This window comes from Hypanus sabinus, chromosome 2 (assembly GCF_030144855.1).
Source record: "Hypanus sabinus isolate sHypSab1 chromosome 2, sHypSab1.hap1, whole genome shotgun sequence".
Taxonomy (NCBI): Eukaryota; Metazoa; Chordata; class Chondrichthyes; order Myliobatiformes; family Dasyatidae; genus Hypanus; species Hypanus sabinus.
The window spans coordinates 185922720-185946492 of NC_082707.1; the positions used below are offsets into that span (position 1 = coordinate 185922720).

General features: G+C 42.1%; 1 protein-coding gene across 5 annotated transcripts in view; it reads left to right on the forward strand.

The window, feature by feature from the left end:
* gtf2a1 (general transcription factor IIA, 1) overlaps window positions 1-23773 on the forward strand; it is a 71605-nt gene that overhangs the window by 7150 nt on the left and 40682 nt on the right. For 2 of the 5 annotated variants that reach the window (XM_059961461.1, XM_059961453.1), the window contains exon 2: window positions 153-351. Coding sequence is in view for 3 of the 5 variants with exons in the window: in XM_059961439.1 (XP_059817422.1) it covers window positions 6669-6698 (30 nt within the window). In the remaining 2 variants the exon portion in view is untranslated. Of the gene's footprint in view, window positions 1-152; window positions 352-6507; window positions 6699-7537; window positions 7557-23773 lie in introns of those variants that run through there. The other 3 variants (XM_059961439.1, XM_059961449.1, XM_059961445.1) reach the window with 2 other exon arrangements.

Here is a 23773-nt window from a genome sequence, read left to right on the forward strand (position 1 = left end):
GAGTAGGGAGGCAAAGCCAGGTGGGTGATGGGTACAGTTGCTGGTTGTGGGGGGGAGAGAATGAGGGGAGACATTCTGGCTTCTTTCCCATTCTATCCCATCCTAATGATAGGTCTCGGCCCAAAATGTTGACTGTTCATTCCTCTCCACAGATGCTGCCTGACCTGCAGAGTTCCTCCAGCATCCTGTGTGTGTTGTTCTGGATCGCCAGCATCGGTAGAGTCTCTTGTGTTGAAGGTGAGACAGAAGCAGGAAGGAGATAAGTGGGGACCTGACAACAGCAGTGCTGAAGACACAGAAGACTGCAGGTGTTAGAATCTGGAGCAACAAGCAATCTGCTGGAGGGACTCAGTAAGTCGAGCCGTATCTGTGGAGATGTGGGGAGGGAGGGGGAGAGATGAAATATCAAATATCAACATTTCATCAGGATTACCAGTACAGTTATAAGACATAGGAACAGAATTAGGCCATTTGGTCCATCAAATCTGCTGTGCCATTCCATCATGACCGATTTCTTATCCTTCTCAACCCTATTTTCTTGCCTTCTCCCTGTAAGCTTTGATACCCCTGTCTATAAACTTCTGCTTTAAAAATACCCAGTGACTTGCCCCCACAGTTGTCTCTGACAATGAATTCCACACATTCACCAAACTCTGGCTAAAGAAATTCCTCCTCAAAAGTAATTGAGTTGAGCAACGTACAACATGCTGGAGGATCTAGGTAAGTTGGGCAGCACGGAGGTGAAAAACAATCTATGCTTTCAGCTGAGACCCTTCATCGGGACCCTTCCCCATATATACTGCCCGACTTACCTAGATCCTCCAGCATCTTGAGTGTGTTGGTCAAGGCTTCCAGCATCTGCTGAATCTCTTGTGTTTGTGAGTATTGAAGGCGCTACCAGATTTGATCAATGTCTTCACTGACATCGCATACCATAGAATGTTATTCCTTGAAATGTCGCCTGATGATTTGTGAGAAATTCCATAAATTAAGTTTTTAAACTGAATACTGCTTTCTCCAACATATAGTAAAGGCAGCATCAATGCAAAGGCTACTTTTCTACCTTGTCAAGCGGGGCTGGAATTTGGGAGCAAACTGCAGCTCTCAGAGGATGCCCACACATTCATGGGGAGAAGGTACGAACTCCTTACGGACAGCCAGGGGAATTGAACCCGGGTCACTGGCGCTGTAACAGCGTTACACCAACCGCTGCACAACTGAGCATTCTGCTCCAGCGCCTTGCGTTGATGTAGGTAATTTGAGTGGATGTTGCAGGGTATTGTGCTGACAGGATAAGGGCACGTCGTGTGGTGCCATGCACGAGAAGTGCACGTAAGTCACTGTGTCACCTGATGGGGTGGGGGGGGGGGGAGAGACAAAATGTCAGGTATCACATTCCCCGTGGTTGTTTCAGAAGGCACCCTGAGAGGAGGGAGTTGATGTTGCTGGAGAGGAAAGAGTGAATCAGGGAGGCAGAAAAGAAAAGTCTCCTTTGAATACCCACAAGAAAATGAATCTCAAGGTAGTATAAGGTAACATATGCATGTTTGATAATCACATCACGGATGTCTTCATCTGGTCCCTTAATATCACCTCATGAACAAGAATGCAGAGCAGCACCTCCACTTCCTGAGAAGCAAGACACCCCCACCTCCTTCCTGCATTTTATAGGAGCACCACTGAGAGCATCCTGACAGATTGTTTCTCCATTTGGAGTGGGAGCAGTTGAGCATTGGACCAAAAGTCCCTGCAAAGGACTGTGAGAACAGCTGAGAGGATCACGGGGGTCTCCCTACCATCCATCAGGGACATTTATCAGGAGCGCTACATATGCAGGGCCCTTAGTATTATTAAGGATCCCACCCATCCATCCAGCATTCTCTTTGACTCCCTACCATCAGACAAGAGACAATGATGCACCAAACCAAGAATGGTCAGCATGAGAAACAGTTTCTTCCCCCAGGCCATTAGGCTTCTGAACTCCCGACCGCATTGTATTCAGTGTTACAGGTTCATCTGTTCCATACCTTACAATATTTAATATTAATACTGTGGTGAACTACATATACCTGTCTGGACATGCCCCCCCCTGCTGACTGCTCCTACAGCTCCTCCCACTGACTGTGGCTCCTCCCACAGACCCTGGTATAAAGGCGATTGGAGACACCGCCCCGCCCTCAGTCTCCAGGATGCAGTGTGGTGGTCAATTGCTGCTTGTTCTTTCTTCCAGCCAATAAAAGCCTATATCTCGCCTCATGTCTCTGAGAGTTATTGTTGGTGCATCAAATACACTTCACTTTGAGTTATGTGTGATTCATCTGTTCGTTTTCTCTGTGCTGTCATAAGTTATCGTGTGCTAAGTGTTATAAGTACTACTGTGCTTCACATCCTGGTTCGAAGAAATGTCCTGTTTCTATATATGTTCTATGGTTAAATACACTATAACTATATATGTACTGTATGTAGTTAAATGACAATAAACTTGAATTTACTTTGAACTTTGAAATTGGAAGAGGTAACAGCTTCACATAAGAAATGTCAAAGTCAGAATAGGTTTATTATCACTGACATGTCACAAAATTTGTTTTGCAATACATAAAAATACTGTTACTGTATAATAAAATATATTTAAAATAAATAATGCAAAAATATTGAGATAGTGTTCATGGACCATTTAGAACTCTGATGACAAAGAGGAAGAAGCTGTTCCTTTTTTAAAAAAAAAAAACAAAAAAACAAAACAAAACTGTGTGTGTTTCTCTTCCCTGATGGTAGCAGTAAGAGGAGGGCATGTCCTGGATGGTGAGGGTTCTTACTGATGGATGATGCCCTCTGGAGACATCACCGTTTGAAGATATCCTCAGTGGGTGGAGGCTAGTGCCCATGATGTCCAGTCAGATGATGTCCCATGGTACAGCTGTTGAACATGGTATCATAGAGTTATACAGCATGGAGGCAGGCCCTTTGGCTCAACTGGCCCACGCTAACCAAGGTGCCCACCTGAGCTACTGTTGAACAAAATGGAAGATGTCCCATCGAACCTGGAGGCCAAAGAGTGCTTGCACCTGAGGGTTAAACTACTTAAGTAGTAATCCAGTGACCAGGAGGAACAATCTAGAAACTGCAGTTCAAATCCCAGCAAAGCAATAGTGGTTTTTTAAAATTGGGAGTAGTTTGGCATTTGGAGATGTAATTAGTCTTAACAATGACTACCATATATGCTCTAGCAAAACAGTTGCTTCAGGCTGAAACCCTTCACCTAGATTGGAAAGGAATAGTGTAGAAGCTAGAATAGGAAGGTGGGATGGGAAGGATGGAGTATAAGTTGGCAGGTGATAGGTGAGACCAGGTGAAGGGGAAGGTGGGATAAAATGAGAAACTGCATGGTAGTAGGTTGAAAAAGTAAAGGGCTGAAGAAGGAGGAAACTGACAGGAGAAGAGAGTGGACCATGGGAGAAAAGGAAAGACTGGTGCATGCTTACAGTTGTATAAACCACATAGTTCATTACTATTCTGCAAGGGGGAGAAGAAGGTGGTTGAATCTGAAATGGCCAACACAGCCACAGTAGGCAAAGGGCAGGAGTGAGATAGATTGGCTGAGATACATCTCTAGCTCCATCACGCTGAGCACTGGTGCCCCCAGGGCTGTGCGCTCAGCCCACTGCTGTTCACAGTGCTGATGCACAACTGGACTGCCAGATTTGGCTGAAACCAAATCTTCAAGTTTGCCGATGACCAAACAGTGGTTGGCCTCACCAACAATGATGATGAGACAGTGTACAGAGAGGATGTAAAGCAGATGTAGACTGGTGCAAGCGCAACAACTTGAGTCTCAACGTGAACAAAACTGAAGGGATGATTGTGGACTTGCAGAATGTGCAGGCTGACCACCCCCCCCCCCACCCCACTGCACAACTACACTCCTCCTTGGGGAGAATTAGGAGCACCAAGTTTCTGCAAGTGCACGTGACAGATAATCTCACCTGGTCTCTCGATATCACCTCTCTGGTCAAGAAAACACAGTAACCTCTCCACTTCCAGAAGAGAGTGAGCACCCTCCTTCCCCCCCCCCCCCCACCACACACACACATTCTAAGCAATTTTTCTGGGAGGAGCATTGAGAGCGTCCTGACCAGCTGCATCACTGTCTGGTATGAGACCACAAGGCATCTGACCACAAAACCGCACAAAGGGTTGTGAGGACTGCTGAGAGGTTCATGGGGGGGGGGGGGTTCCACCCATCAGGGATATTTATCTGGAGCACAGTGTAGTGTATGCAGGACCCTTAGCTTTGTCAATGATCCCTCCCATCCATCCAACGATCTCTTTGACCCCTACCATCATAGCATTAGGACAAGAACTGTGAGGATGGGTAACAGCTTCTTCCACCTCCCAGGCCATGAGACTACTCATGTATGAAGCATTATACTGTTTACTTTTTAACTTGTCATAAATGCACTTTGTTGCTTGTTAATTCGTTTGTGGTAACCTTGCTCATGAGTTGTGTGTGGGAGTTGTATGTATTGTGTTGTGTACTTGGTCCAGAGGAACCTTAGTTGGTTTGGCGGTATACATGAATACGGTTGAATGACAGTAAACGGAACTTGAGTTTGAACTTGAACTGGTTGAGTGGTTTCACACCAGCAACCTTGCATTCAGCATCGGCAAGATGAAGGAATTGAATGCACACGGCAGTCCTCACTGAGGGGTCGGCAGTGGAAAGGGTGAGCAGCTTCAGCTTCCTGGGCCCAACACATTGATGCAATCCTGAAGAAGGCTCACCAGTGGCTCAATTGCATTAGGAGCTTGAGGAGATTTGGTTTCTCACCAAAGACTCTGGCCAATATCTATACGTAGCTGTACGGTGGAGAGCATTCTGACTGGAGGCACCACTGGCAAGTATGGACACTCCAACACACAAGATTGTAAGATGCCGCAGAGGGGTGTAGACTCAACCAACTCCACCACGGGCACAGTCCTTCCTACCATCAAACACGTCTTCAAAAGGCTCTGCCTCAAGAAGGTGGCATCCATCCCTAAAGACCCTTGACATTGTCGACAATCCCTCTTCTTATTACTACCATCCAGTGGGAGGTACAGGAGCCTGAAGGTGCACACTCGATGTTATAGGAACAGCTTCTTCCCCTCCACCAATAGACTTCTGAACGATCCATGGACACTACCTCACTATTTTGCTCTCTTTCTGCATTATTTATTTATTTTAAAAATATATTTATTAATTATGTATTTCACTATTGCTGTCACAGAACAAATTTCATGACCTTTCATGTCAGTCGACAGCTACGTGAAGTTAATGTTAAAGTCAAGTTTATTGTCATATATATACATGTATGCATAGTTGCTATGGGAAAACTCACTTGCATTACTGTCACAGGCATGTCGCATCAAATAAGCAGCACTCACAAGAAAGATTTAAATGTATCACAATTTTTATAAGTAAAGACAGTTAGAGTAAAAGAAGTCCTTTTAGTGCAATGTGGTTATAGTGTTGCTATACTGAAGTGGTGATTAGGGTTGTGCCAGTTGGTTCACAACTTGAAGTAGCTGTTAATGAACCTGCCGGTGTGGGAATTCGGGTGGGGATCTTTGCTGGTGAATGTTAACTCCTTGAGAAAGTGTCTCCTGTAGATACTGCCAATTGTGGGGAGGGTTGGGCTTGTGACATTTTGGGCAGAGTCCAATGTAGACTCTCATTGCCCAGAGAGCTGGGTGCATGAAAATACCCAAAGCAAGTTCACACAACATTTGGTTGTGACTACATTACTAAAATAGAAAGGACTGCTCGAACTTTAAGCAAGAAACAAGATACTGAAAGAACTCAACAGGCCAAGCAGCATCTATGGAGGGAAAAGGACACTGGGCATTTCTTCAGAGAAGTTGCCTGACCTGCTGAGTTCCTGCAGCACCTTGCATATTGTGACCACACTATTGTCTGCAGGAGCTGGGTTTGCCTGCCAATTATTCAGATTTAATATTATTTAATGCATTTTATTATTTTAACTTTTAAGTTTACACGTCGTTTGAACTTTTTTTAAAAAAAAAGTCATCATAGAACATAGAACAGTACAGGCCCTTCAGCCCACAATGTTGTGACGACCCTTAAACCCTGCCTCCCATATTACCCCCACCTTAAATTCAGCACCATCAACACATTGATTGTAAGGTGCTTCAGGACATCTTGCAAGCGAGAGGGAAAAAACACTGTAGCAAATGCAAACTTCACCCCCATTCAACCGTGCAAACAAAAATAAATTAATCTAAATCTGAGCCTTTCAAGCAATGAATGCACCCCGCCTCCCGGAGGCACATGCGCAGTGAGCGCGACGTGGCGGACTACAACTCTCAGCAGGCTCGGCGGCAGAGTGAGACACCCGGATGTCTCCCTCTCGCGATAGCGGTGTGGGTGTCGGGGAGGAGGGAGTCGCTGACGCAACGCCTCATTTGCGCGACCCTCCCTATAGCGGCAATTGAAGCTCCATTCGGCAGTATATAAGCGCTCGCTGGAAGAGGACGGACGGCTTTCCGAAGCCCGCTCTAGGCAGCTGCCTATTTCTGTTTATTTTTTTCTTATCAATCGCCCTTTTTTCCAAAAATACAAAAGCCGCACCTCACCTGGATAATTCATTTAAATTCTCATCCGTATCCACATGGCGAGTTCGGCCAACTCAAACCCGGTGGTAAGATTTTTTTTTGTGTGTGAGTGTGGTTGTTTTTTTATCCTCCGAAATAAAAGAGACTTTAAGATGGGAACCATTTTATATCTTTTTTGAAGAGTGCATATAATCAAATTTCTCCTTTTCGTCTCCCTCGCAACCTGGGTGTTTATTAAAAGACAGTTTTTAAAAACATTTCTTAAAGGGTGTCGTTTGTCTGTTGCTGAAGATAATCGCCACCCAAGGAAATCCCTGCAACTTTGTGGTTTAAAATACGACTGGAAATTATTCTATGATTTTAATAACTTTTTTGGTGTCCTCCTTTACCACCTTTCCAAAAATAAGTTAACTAGAGCAAGCACCAAAATTAAGATGGCCCGCAGCAAAAGTGCGTGGGTTTCGTGTGGCTTCAGAGCAACAAGAAGTAAAAGCAAATTTCCACTCTGGGTATATGTTCTTTTTTTCTCCTGGGTTGGAGGGAAAATTTTCACTTCAACTTCTAATTTTTAATTAACTGGAGCAAGGATAAGAAAAGCACTTCGCCCACTTACTTAGTCATTTCCCGTTTTGTATTTAAAATGTGTTTCTCTTGGGTGATTCAGCAAAACAAAAGTTGGGAGTCTGCTTAAATACATTCTTACTCGGGCCTTTATTTTAGCTGAAAGGTTGTTCTGAGGTGGTTGAACCCGGGGATTTTTTTTCTCTTTCTCTCCCTGAGAGAGGCATCTGAAATCTTAATGGGAATAAGCCAAGAAAATTTTAGATTTGCACGTTGTTATTTGGGGGTGGGGGAGAAATATATGCGATATCAAAACGGGATGAAGCCCAAACACCAACAGACACTGTTCCTGGAGGGCTCACTGGCAGGAGATGAGGCTCAGGGTGAGCCATTTTGTTTGTGGCCGGCTGCACGGCGTAGAGGGGAAAGGGGCTGATGCAAGAGGGTAAATGAGAGGAACGGAGGAAAATATCGAGGGGGGAGCGGGGTCCTGCGACGTTGCGAGGCCGGTATCTGTCCATCCACGGTACTGCCCACAGCCTCTGCGCTCGGGGACAAGGGCGGCGGAGGCCTGGCTCCTGCTCCGCCCGCCGCCTCAATTATAGCCGCCGCCGCCTGGCTGGGCTGTACCTCCGGCCCTACGTCACGGGGAGAGCGGTCGCTTGCTTATAAAGGCAGGCACACGCAGGCCGCCGAACCATCCTCATTAACTTGTCTCCCGCTTATCCAGCGCGCCTTCTAATTGGGAGCCCTTTATTTTTCATTTGCACACTTCTTCATTCCCTTTTTTCTCCCTTAATGTTTGTCAGTGTATCCCCACGGGATCACCATGCTCTGGCTTTCAGTGTGTGAAAATACACTGCAAAACTCGAAACATTTCTTCCCTCGAGTAATTATTTAAAAAATAAATAAATACACCCAAGCATAACATGTTGTTGTCTAATCGGTGATGATTTCAAATTAATTTGGCAAATTGCACTCTGCTAGTAAAGTTACTACTTCAAGGGGGTAAAAGGGGATTTTGCCAGCCAGTTAAAGGACAAGAGAGTATTGTTTCAAATTAATACTTGCAACGGTATTAACACAGATTACTACTTCAAGGGAAAACGATTTTGCCACCACAGTGAAGGGCAGGAGAGTAGAATCAGGATTAGTTTTTTTTCCAAAATGCTAGCAGAATCTCAATGGGCTGAATGTTCACACTTTGATTTGCAATGGTGGAGTTGCAGAATTCTGTCGTTGAACTCCACTTGCTGGTGAGAATCAGGATCTTGTTTGCACAAATAGCTGTGTAACACTGAAATGTAGTTGTTGCATGTTTTGTCATTTTAACACCTCTCCAGCTGGTTATTGATGTCACTTGGCCCCACTGGTTAAACTTGTGGTGTCACTTGCTCATATTATGAACCATCATTTCATGGTACTCTAAAATCTTGGCACATTGGGAACATAAATTTGTTTTGCAATTAAAACAGAAAATTCTGGTCCTACTGAACAGATCAGGCAGCTTGCATAGAGAAGAGTGAGTGTGTGTGTGTGTGTGTGTGCGCTCGCTCGCTCGCTCCAAACACTGAAGAAATAAGTACATCACTAAGTTCCTTGGTTTGTTCCACCATTGAATTAGATTGTTATGCTGCTTTTATCTCTCTCCTATTTCATATTCTTGGATCAAGAATCATCTGTATTTGCCAGTATTAGGAATTTGTTGTGGTGTGTTGGCTACATGAAACAAAAAACACCATTTAACAATTATAAAAATTAAATTAAAATAAAATAGGAAATTAAAGTACAGATATGCAATTAAATGTGGATAAATACATGCATTATGAAAAGTGCTTTTGAAGTGTTTGCAGTGCAGTGGCTGAGGTAATGGGGGGGTATGGGGCGCAGCTGCAGAGGTTGATCAAATTAACTGGGGTAAGAAATTTAAGATGAAATGAAGTTTTTGTTTTGATAGCCCTACTGTGCTTTCCAGAAGGCAGCTTTTGGAAAAGACAGTTGGCTGAGCAGGTAGTATCCAATGATTTTTCCTGCCAGCTGCTTTGTCCTGTGTATATACAAGTCCTGCAGTGATGGATGCCCTTAGTAAAAAAAAATTTATAAAATTCAGTTTTAAATTGGTTCAGTATTCATAGTCTTTGATATGTTTCCAGATTTCTACTCTGTAGCTATGTAGTCCTGTGCAGGTCTGTAGTCTAGTGTAGTTTTCGTGTTGTCTTACGTAGTCTAGTGTCTCACATAGTCTAGTGTACTTTTGTGTTGTTTCATGTAGCACCATGGTCCTGGAGGAATGTTGTTTCGTTTTTACTGTGTACTGTACCAGCAGTTTATGGTTGAAATGACAATAAAAAGCGACTTGACTTGAAGTGATTCCTTATTTCATTGCAAATCATGGATCAATCATGTTCCATGGGTGCCACAGTAGCATTGTGCTGCTTTTACAGCTCGGGCTATTCTGGGGTTCAATTCCAGTCCATTTCTGTAAGGAGTCTCTGTATATCCTCCCTGTAAAGTGCATGTGTTTTCCCCAGGTGCTCCATTTTCCGCCCACGATCCAGAGATATACTGGGTAGGTTAGTTGGTCATTGTAAATTATTCTGTGATTAGGTTAGGGTTATTTGGAGTTGCTGGGCAGTGGGGCTCACAGGGCTGGAAGGGCTTGCTCCATGTTGTATGGCTAAATAATAAATGATACTACTGATGTTAAAGCATACTACACTTAGTTTATTTCCATTTTATTTGGGGTTTATAACAGGATTTCAATGGGGAAAAGTGATGCAGTTAGAAAAGCAGTTGGAATGTTAAAAGATGGAAATTAAGCAATTGTCCTGATTAGGGTTGGGATGTGAAATATCTTTCCTGTGTCTCCAGTGAATTTCTCAATTATTGTAAATAATTAGCCCACTACTTGACAGTCTAAATTCCAGGCAAATTTATGTGACTTGTTCTTGAAATTTAACTTGGCAGTTTAGCGTGTTCCAGAAATGTACTGTTTTGTAGTTTGGTCAGGGAAAACGAGTCTAATCCTCCAGGTAGGATCTGACCATATATGCATAATTCCTGCACTCAATTCCAATACCACTGAGATAAATTGTAAAATGGCTCCATGTTTTTTTTAACATGGACAGCCAAATCACTTTGTGCTTCCACATTTAGGGAGCCTGTCATCATAACATATTTTAGTTCTTGAATCCAAATTAGTTGAGGACCTTGCACCTTCACTCATTGAACATTTCACTCTTGTGTTTTTCTGCTCCTGCATAATACCAGATTACAGAGGCAAAATACTAAATATACTCTTCAAATATTGAGTACTTAGGAACATCACTTGTCAAATCCCATCAAATATTTCTCCTCATTTATAATTACATTTCTCACCATCTCTATTTCCTGTAATTTTTGCTAATAATATAAAGAATAAAGCAGGAATAAGCCTCATAGTACAAACCCTGCCATGCTTGTATCACAGTCTTAAGTTCATGTGCCTCCAGCTGTCTCAAAAATTAATTTTAGCCCAAGATATTTTTGGTGATTGGTCATCCATCTTACTCCATGGTGGGTAATTATAAATATTCCCAACCCCGCTTGAAAATGAGAATCTTCTCAGTCTTAAATGATTGCTTGTTTTGAATTCAGTGTATCAACTCTGCAGAAACTATAGCCAGAGATGATTATTTGATCAATCCCCCTCAAACTTATTGTAAATTTCAAAGAGGATCACTTTGTTTCTGAACCCCAGTTAATGTGGCCTGAACATCTTGATTTCTCAAAACAACTCTTTTAACTAGGAGATCAGTTTAGTAAATCTATCCTGCACAGCATTTATATTTTTATTTCCTATATTAAGCAAAATAGTGACCTCAAAATGAATTAAGTGTGTATATGTGTGTATATATGTTTATATTAGCACATCAAGTTTGATCCAAGTTGATCATTGAGTATTGGGTAAGATTGGTTGGTGGGGGACTGAAAACACAAAGACAAGTGTAGGATATGCGTACATAGTAGTTCCTGAGTATTTAGTTCTGTGTTTTCAATAATATATTAATTATTGGACCTCAAATGTAGGCGTATGATAACAAATTGCAGATGGAATAAAAGTTGTGAGATTTGTGATGAAGAGAAAAGCTTCAGAAAGATATAAATAGTCTGGTTAATTGGACAGAAAAATGTGAGGCAATCCATGTGCAGAGTTGTGGCAATGCACAGGAATGTGCTGCAAATTTATGGGATATTTGGTCATGTGGAAGAAAAAAGATGTCGGTGAGTATAGTATATCCACAGGTAGCAGTTCAACTATTAATGCTTTCCTTTATCAGTTGAGGCAGAGAGTACATCAGGGGAGCAAGATTATGTCTACTGAAATCTCCTGAGATGGAAGATGACTTGCTTCTGTGGGTTCTGATGCCCATTTTGGCAGACTTGGACAGATTTAACCACAAATGGGGCAGAAGGTGTTTGCTGGTGGGTATTGAGCCACTCTGTTTTGAATAGATGTGACATTGTTAATTCCACTCTGAATGTTGTTTCTTTACATTGAACCAGGGATTCCCAGGTTTATGGGTTCGATTCACTTTCTCAGAGAAGCTTGGAGAATATCTTTGAATTATCTTTGTTCCCCTGTTAGTTTTTGATCTGATGGAGCTACTTGCATCAGGTCTCTGGTTTTGGACATGTGACCTTTCCATAGAGCAGGCTGGATGTAATTAGATCTTCAATAGTGGGGATGCTTCCCATGAGAGGAGCTTGACATGGGTTCACTAATCTGACCCATGATTTGGATTTTGTTACCAACAGCATTGTTGCTATCTTTCCAGTGCTATGATGTGTCTGTTGTAGTTAATCCATGTCTCAAGGTAGGAGAGCTGCCCAACAGACCACATACTGGTTTAAGACACTGAAATTCAAACACATTTTTTCCTCAGTTATCCAAAGACTGTGCTGGCATGATTAATGACAGCCTTTGTTGAGTAATAAGTGGGAATCCATGATGTTTACTAGGGTGCAGTCAAATCAATCTTTAATGTCAGGGAGACAAGGATGTTTTTGGGGCGAAGTTGATAGATGTCCTTTGTTTTATTGTTGTTCAGTGTAAGGCATATTGACGTAGGGTCTTGGCCTGAAACCTTGACAGTTTATTCTCCTCCATGGATGCTGCCTGACTTGCTGAGTTCCTCCATTTTGTGTGCGTGTTGCTTAAGATTTCCAGCATCTGCAGAAAATCTTGTGATTGATTTGGTCCTATGATTCACTGAACAAACCAAATTATAACTTGGACTTAAAATGTATAAGCATCGTTTTCACCTGAATTTCAATGAGTGAGGTTGAATTGCCCTCAGTTCTTGGGTAGCGGTAACTTAAGTTGAACAGTTTTTCATTTATCCGATTGATTAGCTCAGGTCCAGTGGGAAGCCTTGTGGAAATGGTGTGCTATGTCTAGCACTGGCTGCACTGAGGTTTGAATCAGATTGCATACCATTGTGTAACATGTGCAGCATGGAGATTAAAGATGATCAACTAGCCAAGTCAAAGTAAACACAAAGTACTTTGCAGATACTGTGGTCAAATCAACACATAGAAAAGCTGGATGAACTCAGCAGGTCGGGCAGCATCCATTGACTGCTCATTTCAATGGATGCTGCCCGACCTGCTGAGTTCAGCCAAGTCAAAGACTTTTTATTGGGTCAAAGAGGATAAATATGCTGAAGATACCTGCTCTGATGTGCCCTTTCGCAGCCTCCCCAGGAGTTTCTGCTGCAACACATACAGAATGCTAGAGGAACTGCTGCAACACATACAGAATGCTAGAGGAACTGCTGCAACACATACAGAATGCTAGAGGAACTCTGGGCCAGGCTGTATGTGTTGGGAAATGAACACTCAACATTTCAAGACTGTTCATCAGGACTGGAAAGAAAGAGGGCAGAAGTCAGAATAAAATGAACTAGGGGGGGGGGGAGCATAAGCTGACGGATGATAAGTGAATTCTTAGTGGGGGAGGTATGTGGGTAAGTAGGAATGATGGGAGAAGCTGGGTGGTGATAATTGGCAGGGGAAAAAGGCTAAACAAGCTGGAATCTGATAGAAGAGATCCATGGAATAAAGATGGTGAAACCAAAGTATGGTAGGTGTGGGTAATGGGAAGGTTGAGAGTGGAGGAGGGGAATAGATAAGTTTATTTACCCGAAGTGTATATAAGAATACAAGAAGGAAGTTGCCCCTTGAAAAAGCTGTTTTTGCTGTCTGTTATTGGCTTTCCAACATACTTTTATTCCGTGTAATAAAATGTCTGTTATTCCCTGAATAATATATGTACAAGAATTCTGCCTCCATATAGCTTTCTGGGGCAGAGAATTCCAGGTTCCTCCTTTTGCCCGTTGGAAATGAATGACTCCTTATTCTGTCACAACATCCCCTGGTTCCAGATAATCCCATTTTAAGAAAGAGCCCACCTTGTCAATCACCTTCAGAATCTTTCTGGTCATTCCTGCACTCCTATGTTCTCCTGACACTAGGATTTCTTAGAATAGGCTATTCAATCTTATAGAAGGATACCACAGTGTTTCCTCCTTGGCCAACATTCTTAATGTTGAGTTCCTAGTTATACTTGGATGGTTCTTTTGGACAGGCCATGTCATTCACATGTTTGACCCTAAACTCCATAAATGGATTTTTTATGATGTGAATTATTCTAAACTTTGTCATGGGAAGAGATTACCAGGTGGACTAGAAAAGATACAAGAATATAGTCAGGCTTCCTTGGAAGAAAAAGGAATGTTTGTATTGATTTCTAACAATCATTATGCAGAAGACTGTAAATCAGTATAGCTTTTCATCCAAAAGAACCATAACCTTCCAGATTTTCAAAAAAAAACTCATTTATATAAGGAAATCTGCTAAAATCCCAGAATCTTAACTCTTCAGTTTATTTGCAGTTTGGGATGGGCAATAAAGACGGACGTTTTAAGTGATGCCTTCATCGTGTGAGTATAATAAAATAAAAAGGCAATGCATTTCACTGTTTTGTTGTGAGTGTGGCAAATAAAAGTAATCTTTAACCTTTTAAAACTTGCATTCATGGGTCAAGGAACAGATGTGACAATATGACACTGCTGCTGCTACTTGTGGCTACTGAATCATCAGTCAGCCCTTCTTTTGCTGCCCCTTCTCCTCCTCCTCCACACCATGTATGCAATTCCAGATTTCATTGGATGTGATCTGCCTGTAGATGCGGCCATGCTTGATGAGTTGTTCTGTCTGGTTGGCCCCTTGTTGACTTTCTTATTCTGACCACTTCCCCTTCCTTTTCAGTCCTGATGAAGGGTCTCGATTCAAAATGTGGACTGTTTATTACAGTCCATAGCTGCTGCCTGACCTGCTGAGGTCCTTCAACATTTTGTATCGGTTGCTCTCTCCAATTGGTTAGGAAATTTGGGAATAGGACTGTGGGAAATTTTAGTTCTGACAAATGTTGGTGACTTTGCTATATGAATCTGAAAAACACAACATTTTGGGTCAGTGAAGTTTCATCAGGACTGGAAAATCCTTGTTGTGGCAGGTTTTAAGGTAACATACGCAAGGAACTCAGCAGGCCAGACAGCATCTATGGAAGAGAGTAAATAGTCGACATTTTGAGCCAAGATCCTTCATTAGTCCAGACATACATTTTGTCTGTGTTGCTTTGGATTTCTAGCATCTGCAGATTTTCTTGTGTTTGAGGTTTTAAGGTGGCTGGGTTTGGCCAGCTTAAATGCTTAAGGGTGATACTAGGGAGTTGGTAAAAAGGAGGAGATGCTTGGAGTGTGGATACAAGTGTTTGTAACTTGGGAAATGTGAAGTAACTTTTATTTGGGGTCTTAATGTGGTAGTGATCACATTGTAATGAACTAGGTTTTTTAGTTTGGATACAATTATTACTACCGTAATGAAGTTACTTATTTTAATTTGTTGCAAATATTTACCTTGCGTTTCTTGGTGTTGGAAATTTTATTTTACTTGATGTTAACATTTTTCCTAATAAAGACCTGCTTCCTGGGTATGTTTAAAAGAATTTCTGCGTTCATGTTTTTAAACATTTTTAGTTGGTTCAGCATTAAGTAAATGTGTTTCTTAGTTTGTTAAGGAAGTGCAAACTATTGTTCCTCAGATTTTCCTGGAGCATCATTAATTTCTTAGGTTGACAAAAAGAATAGTTTTTAAAAGTTTTTCTATTGTAGGAAATCAGGTGATATGTGATAAATAATGGATAGAGGGCAATATGATTGGTCTGAGGAAAAATGAAATTAGGGAGCTGGTAAAGGAGAGAGAAGCACGAGGTATCTTGGAGAGGAGGCAGTTAGGAAAGATGGGGGAGGCATGGTGCTGAGAGAGTTGGGGAAACAAATTATGTCTGCAATAACAACTACAGATTTTCATTTCTGTTTGGGATTAGTGGTGTATCTACAATCAGTGGCCACTTTGTTAGGTACAACTTGTTAATACAAACATCTAATCAGCCAATTACGTGACAGCACTTCAGTGCATAAAAGCACACAGGCATGGTTAAGATGTTTAGTTGTTGTTTAGACCAAACGTCAGAATGGGAAGAAATGTGAGCTAAAGGACTCTGACTGTGGAATGATTGGTGCCAGGTGGAGTGGTTTGAGTATCTCAGAAAATGCCGATCTCCTCGGATTTTCATGCACAGCAGTCTCTAGAGTTTACAGAGAATGGTGAGGGAAAACAAAAACATCCTGTGAGCATCAATTCTGTGGACAAAAATGCCTTGTTAATGAGAGGGGTCAGAGGAGAATGGCCAGACTGATTCAAGGTGACAGGAAGGTGACGGTAACTCAAATAACTGTGGCATGCAGAAGAACATCTCTGAATGCATATTAGGTCGAACCTTGAAGTGGTTGGGCTACAGGAACAGCAAAACATGAACATGTACTCAGTGGCCACTTTATTAGGTAAGGAGGTATCCAATAGATTGGCCGCTGAGTGTAGGTTTGTAATATATTCTTCCTGCCCCACAAGCCGGAGGCTGGAAGGTGGGCGTCTCCAACCTTAAACTTTCCTCAGGTTCTGGTTAGCTTTGGAATTGAAGAAATATTTTTTCTCTGCCTTGTTATTACCTTTTCAACTCGTGTCAAGTTCTTGCTTGTGTGTTATGAAACCGAGACTTAATTATTTCCCAATCTCCATGCTGAAACTTCATCTCGTCTAATAACAGATGCAAAGATCATGTACATCAGTTAAATTGCAGCTGGTGTTTTTGCATTACATTACTTTGAAAGCTTTTATCACTGAGGAGGAAGAGAGAGCAGAGCAGTGGCAATGTTGTTCAAATTTGTGACTCCTGCAGCACTCTTTGTCCTGTGGATGTTCAGCATGTATTATTACATTGTATTTTGACCATTTTGTTGTGTGGAAGTACCTAATTCAGGATAAATTGGTCTGATTTATTATTATTGTCATGTACTGCAGTTACAGTGGAAAAACTAAATTTTGTTTTGCATGCCATACAGATCATTTCCTTACAACAGTGTATTGAGGTAGTACAGGGGAAAGTAGTAACGGAAGGCAGAATAAATTGTAATACAGTCAGCCCTCCATATCTGCGGGGGATTGGTTTTGGGACCCCCCCCCCCCCCCCCCCCCCGTGGATACCAAAATTCACGGATGCTCAAGTTCCTTATATAAAAGCCTAAGAGAGCTCGCAAGGGTGTTATGAAAAGTGAAAATAGCATTCAGCGTTTGTTTAGCAGCAAGCCGTTATAGAGGCAGCGTGCACCCCGAGCAGCGAGAGTGCTTTACCTGGATTTAGTTTATGCATCTTATAGCAAGATGTGTCCTAAGGTATCAGAAAAGCCTAAGAGTGCTCGTAAGGGTGTTATGCATAGTGTAAAACTGGATGTAATTAAGTGTTTCCATCATGGAGAATGAAATAAAGACATTGTGCGTGCGCTGAACTTGCCTGCATCCACCATTCATACTACTTTCACGCAGAGAGAAAAAATCTTGAAAGCTGCTGATGTTACTATCAGTTCTGCTAGTGGCCATCATTCCTGCTTTTACTATATGTTAGTGTTATTTTAGGTTTTGTGTGTTGTTTGGTATGATTTGGTAGGTTACTTTTTGGGTCCAGCTTACGAAAGGTTTCATAGGAGCGCTCTACTTTTGGATAGTGGGGGATACTTGCACAGTATTTTCGATCTGCAGTTGGTTGAATCCATGGATGCTGAACCCGCAGATACAGAGGGCCAACTTTGGTTAAAAAGAGAGTGCACTGCAGGCAGACAATATGGTGCAAAACCACCACGAGATAGATTGTGATGCCAAGAGTCCAACTTGTACTGGGGGGGTGGGGTGGGGTTGTTCAGTAGTGTTTCAGTAGAATAGAAGCTGTCCTTGAGCCGTCTTTGTATCTTCTTCTGGATGAGAGGAGGGAGAAGGGAGAATGTCAGGGATAGGTGGGGTATTTGAGCATGTTGGGTGCTACTGAGACAGTGTGAAGTGTAGGCGGAATCCATGGAGGGGAGGAAGGTTTCCGTGATAGTACATATCTGCAAATCTCTGCAGTTTCTGTGGCGGTAGGTAGTGTGGTGGTCATACCAAGCCATGATGCATTTGCGTAAGATCAGAATCTGGTTTATTATCACTGGCATGTGTTGTGAAATTTGTTAACTTAGTAGTAGCAGTTCAATGCAATGCATAAGAAGAGGGATAAAAATAAAAATAAAAATAAATAAATAAGTAAATAAATTATAGTATACATATATTGAATAGATTTAAAATCATGCAAAAACAAATAATATATTAAAAAAAGTGAGGTAGTGTTCAAGGATTCAGTGTCCATTTAGGAATTGCATGGCAGAGGCTGTTCCTAAAGAAGTTCCTAAAGAAATTCCTAAAGAAATTCAGCTGTTCCTGAATTGCTGAGTGTGTGCCTTCGTGCTTCTGTACCTCCTACCTGATGGTAACAGTGAGAAAAGGGCATGCCCTCAGTTTTGGAGGTCCTTAATTATAGACGCTGCCTTTCTGAGACACTGCTCCTTGAAGATGTCCTGAGTACTTTTGAGGCTAGTACCCAAGATGGAACCGACTAAATTTATAACCCTCTGCAGCTTCTTTCAGTCCTGTGCAGTAGCCCCCCGCCCCCCTACATCAGAGAGTGGTGCAGCCTGTCAGAATGCTCTCCATGGTACATCTATAGAAGTTTTTGAGAGTAACATGCCAAATCTCTTCAAACTCCTAATGAAATATAGTCGCTGACTGCATCGATATGTTGGGACCAAGTTAGATCCTCAGAGATCCTGACACCCAGGAACTTGAAACTGCTTACTCTCTCCACTTCTGATCCCTCTGAGGATCGGTGTTTCTTCCTCTTAGACTTCCTGAAATCCACAATCAGCTCTTTCGTCTTACTGATGCTGAGTACCAGGTTGTTGTTGTCACACCACTCCACTAGTTGCCATATCTCGCTCCTGTACACCCTCTCGTCACCATCCAGGATTCTACCAACAATGATTTTATCATTAGCAAATTTATAGATGGTGTTTGAGCTATGCTTAGCCATGCAGTCATGAGTATAGGGAGAGTAGAACATGGGCTAAGCACACACCCCTGAGCATCGTGTTGACCGTCAGTGAGGAGGAGGTGTTATTGCCAATCTGCACATATTGTGGTCTTCTGGTTAGGAAGTTGAGGATCCAATTGCAGAGGGAGGTACAGAGGCTGAGGTTCTGTAACTTCTCAATCAGGATTGTGGGAATGATAGTATTAAATGCTGAGCTATAGTCGATGAAGAACATCCTGACACAGGTGTTTGTGTTGTCCAGGTGGTCTACGGCCATATGAAGAGCCATTGAGATTGCATCTGCTGTTGACCTATTGTGGTGATACGCAAATTGCATTGGGACCAGGTCCTTGCTGAGGCAAGAGGCATGACCAATCTCTCAAAGCATTTCATCACTTCAGATGTGAGTGTTTCTGTGCGATAGTCATTAAGACAGCTCACATTATTCTTCTTAGGCACTGGTGTTGCCTTTTTGAAACAAGTGGGAACTTCTGCCGTAGCATTGAGGGGTTGAATACTCCCGCCAGTTGATTGGCACAGGTTTTCAAAGCCTCACCAGGTACTCCATGGAAGCCTTCCCTCTTGCGAGAGTTCACTCTCTTTAAAGACACATTGGCCTCTGAAACAGAGATCACAGGGTCATCAGGTGCAGTAGGGATCTTCACAGCTGTAGTTATATTCCCCCTTTCAAAGCATGCATAGAAGGTGTTGAGTTCATCTGATAGTGATGCTTCACTACCATTCATGCTATTGGGTTCGCTTTGTAGGAAGTAATGTCTTGCAAATCCAGCCAGAGTTGTCGTACATCTGATGTCAACTGCAACCTTGTTCGAAATTGTCTCTTCACCCTTGAAATAGTCCTGTGCAAATCATACCTGGTTTGCTGATGCTGGCCTGTGTCACAATCTCCCCTCCCCAATTTACTCTGGTAATGTTTAAGGGAAAAGTTGATAGGAACTATGTTTTTATTTTGTAACAGATATTGACATTAAATGAAGTGCTATATTTGTTTACGCTTTAATTTAGAAGCAATTAATCATTCAAACTAATTGTTGTGATTTTTTAAAAATTGGGATTGTATGGTGGTACTCATTTCTGCTGCAGTCCAAATTACAGTCATAGTCATTTTATGATTTTCTGAATATATATTACTGTGCTTTCTTTATGCATCAGTTAGTTTGGGTTCCTGTGAACCTGATTTTTCTGAGAACAAATTAAGTAGCTTTATATTGTAATACCCTGAATTTTTAATTTTCATCCTCGTAGATAGGAATTATCATGCTGTCATCTTCCTTACATTTGATTATTTCCATGTTTGTCCAAGTACCAGGGAAATTAAAGGGTTACTAAAAATACTTTGAAGTACACTTTTTTAAAAAAAAACAACTTTTGCATCCAGTGAAGCACTTTTTAAAACATTATTGCTGTTTTGACATTAGAAAATGTGGTTTTGACATTAGAAAATGTGGTTGTCTTTGGAAAGATTTTGATTGATTTTGCTTGCCTGGTAAAGACATGGTTAGAGCGCTTACATTGTGCATACAAAACAATAAGATTTTTTTTTCCCACTTCTAGTTCAAGTTTATTGTTGTAGGCAATACATGGGTGTAAATGCCGTGAAAATTGGCTATTTACACCAGCAATTTATTACATTACAAGATGAGGGAAAATATCCATTAGCATAAACTTAAAATTTTAACAAGTCCATGTATATAACCTGCATGTGTGCAATCAATAAAATAAACCAAATGACACAAGTGCAAGGTTGAGAGAGAGAAAAAAGTAAATAGGTTGAAAAGGGGTTAAGGTTTTTCGGGTTGGTTTAAGGACTTGTTGCAGTAGGGGGAGAAGCTATTGTTGAACCTTGGGGCCTCTGATGGCAGGATTGATCATCTTAGTCTCATCTGAAACCAACAGTGCCCAGGACTGGAATAAGCTACAGAAAGTGGTGAATACAGGCCAGTTCCTTACAGGCAAAGCCCTCACCACCATTGAGCACATTTACATGGAGTGCTGCCACAAGAAAACAGCATGGATCATCAAAGATCCCCACGTTCAGTCCATGCCCACTGCAGGACGTACAGAAACCCTAGGTCCCATGCCCATCAGGCTTTCTAACTGGCATTTGACCATGTATCACTCTCAAACCTACAATCTCTTGTCAGTTGGTCTAACAATGGTTTTGTATTTGTGTATTGGTGATAAATTGGCATACAGGAGGGAGATTGGAAATCTGGTTGAATGGTTCCAAACAACCTCTCATTCAATGTCAGCAAAACCAAAAAGCTGATTACCAACGATGAGAGAAAGAATGCCAAGGTCCATGAACCAGTCCTCATTAGGGAACTGAAGTGGAGAGGGCTAGTAGCTTTAAATTATTTTGTGTTAACATATCAAAGGATCTGTCCTGGGAGCAGTAGATAAGTATTATCACAAAGATGGTAAGGCAGTGCCTCTATTTTCTTCTAAGTTTGTGTAGATTCGGTATGTCCCCAAAACTTTGATAAACTTCATTAGATGCACGGTCTGCTGCGGGTGGTGGATATAGACAGATATATTAAGAAAATTTAAGAGTTTCTTAGATGGGCTCATGGATGGAAAAAAAAGAGGGCTGTGTGGGAGGGAAGGGTTGAAAGGCTGGCACAACATCATCAGCCAAAAGTCTATACTGTTCTAACTTGCTGTACAAGTTAGCCTTGTGGAAAAATACCAATGTGACTTGGGGAAATTTAAAAAAATAACTTAAAAGGAGAATGTTGCTAGTTAGCTGTGGTTCACTGGTGCATTAAGTACACAGCCATTTTCTAGCCAGAAATATTTCATAAGGAAGGAGAGATTACAGTTTAGAAATAGGATTGGAAAATGATGGCTCAGACATTAATGTTGGCCTAGCTGCTTGGAGAGCTTCCCACTTTTAGTGCATTTTTATTTTATTCTCTTCCTATAGTTCAGAATTTCAGAATATATTGCACTCAAAAGGGAAGTGAAATATCTTCTGTGTTTAAATAATACGTAGGTGGTTAGATGTGTGGTGCTGCTTGATGGGGATAAATAAGATCTAAATTTGGAGGTACTAAGTAAGGCTAGTAGTTTACTTAAAAAGTACTTTGTCTCAATGTTTACTAAGGAAGAAAATAGAACACATTAGTGGTAATGTAAATGGTGGAAGAATCATCATCTCTTTATTTCCTTTATAGATGCTGCCTGACTTGCTGAGTTCCTTCAGCATTTTGTCTTTTGGTGCTCCTGATGTACAGCATCTGCAGAGTTTCTTGTGTTTGTGGTAGATGTACTTGATAGTCAAGATTAACTAAAAAAGACTCTAGATTTAGTGGATATGTTGCATGGTCTAATTGAATTGTATTCCAGGTTGCCAAGGGAAATGACAGAGATAATTATATAATCTTCCTGTTTTCCTAGATTCAGGGGTGGTGACAGAAGAGTGGAAAAAGGCAAAGATGCCATCCTTTGTTCAGGAAAGAATACAAACAGTGAGATTAACATATGTAGTAGGTGATGTTCCTCCTGCTACAGGGCTAGGTTCTATGTATAAACCTCTCAGATTTTAACTTAGTGGTCACCAGGATTTTTAAGCCCAAGATCCCCTACCTCGGCCTTAGTAAAAGGCAAAATCGACCCCAGATCAATTAGTTACACACATGCGCACTGGGGCAGAAAAGACTGGAAGTAAAAGCCCCGCAACCCAGAAGTAGAAATAATGTATAGACACCAGGGGTACCCACCCTTTTATTGCACTGCAGACCGGTTTAATATTGACAATATTCTTGCAGATCGGCTGACGGGGGGCAGGTGTCAAACATGATGGGAATACAGCGATACTCGAAGCAGGTTCCTTATGTCCAGTCTATTCCGCAATTTAGTTTTCGTGGCTCTGGGCACTTAGCTTCTGTCCCGCGCTGCTCGACACGTTTATCTTTTAAATGCTGGGTGCTTGGACTCAAGGTACCGAAGCAGTTTTGAGTGCTTCATTGCCTCATTGGACAGCCTCCGGGCCCAAACTCCAGCTTCCCGCCCGCTGCCAGTCGCCTTGGCCAAGTGTAGTTGTTCGTGGGTGGGGTGAGAGGACAAGGTCAGGGCCGGAGGTCCCCGTGCTGGGGCCATGGCGGTCGCAGTCCGGAGACAGCAAGTGACCGAGCGAGGAGTGCAACAGGGTGCCCGCCGCCCCCTCCCCGGTAGGATCTATCAGCTGACAAAAGTTTGTTTCAGTAGATTGCAGCAAGATAGCTGCTCTGATACTTACGAAACACTGAGCCCGAATTAGGTCGTCTGCGAATATCTTGGCACTGGATTCCTCATGAAACATTCAGTGAGTTTAGAGGCAGCGCTCCAGGCCAGTAGTGACAGCATTTCCAGCCGGCCTCCCGAGGCCGGCCAGTGATCACTGACACAAGGGTATCACTGCATTTAGGCAACTGATGATCTCGCATGGGTTCAAGTTCAACAGTGAACGTGACAGGGAATGAAGAAAGGTGCAGCCGACTCCTATCGTTTCCTCGCAGCCCGGTGGTTGGGGACCACTGAAGTACACTGTGTAGTGCGGGGGAGCTACACGCATGTGCATTGGGCAGAAAGAACGGAACTAAAACCCCGCAACCTGGAAACAATCTCAACGTAAATATTTGTGTATTTATTTTTCTTTTTTTGGGGATCTACTGGGAAAGTCTCAAAGATCAACTAGTCGATCGCGATCGACAGGTTGGCAACCACTATTTTAACTGGTGAGATTTATGAGGGTGAAACATTAGTGAGTGGATAAGATTATATGCTTGATGTGATTAATGAAAATAATACCATGTCCTCATTATGTTATTGATAGTTATACAGCAATGAAACAGGTCCTTCTGCCTGACTCATTTTACACCAGTGGTGGGCAAAGTATTGGAGATCAGTGACTAGTGGTGTTTCATGTTAATCTGTTCTGGAACCCCTGTAATTTTTTATATTTGCCTTGGATGAGGAAGTAGAGGAGTGGGTTAGTTTGCAGATGACACAAAGCTTGGAAGTGTTGATAGTATAGCAGAT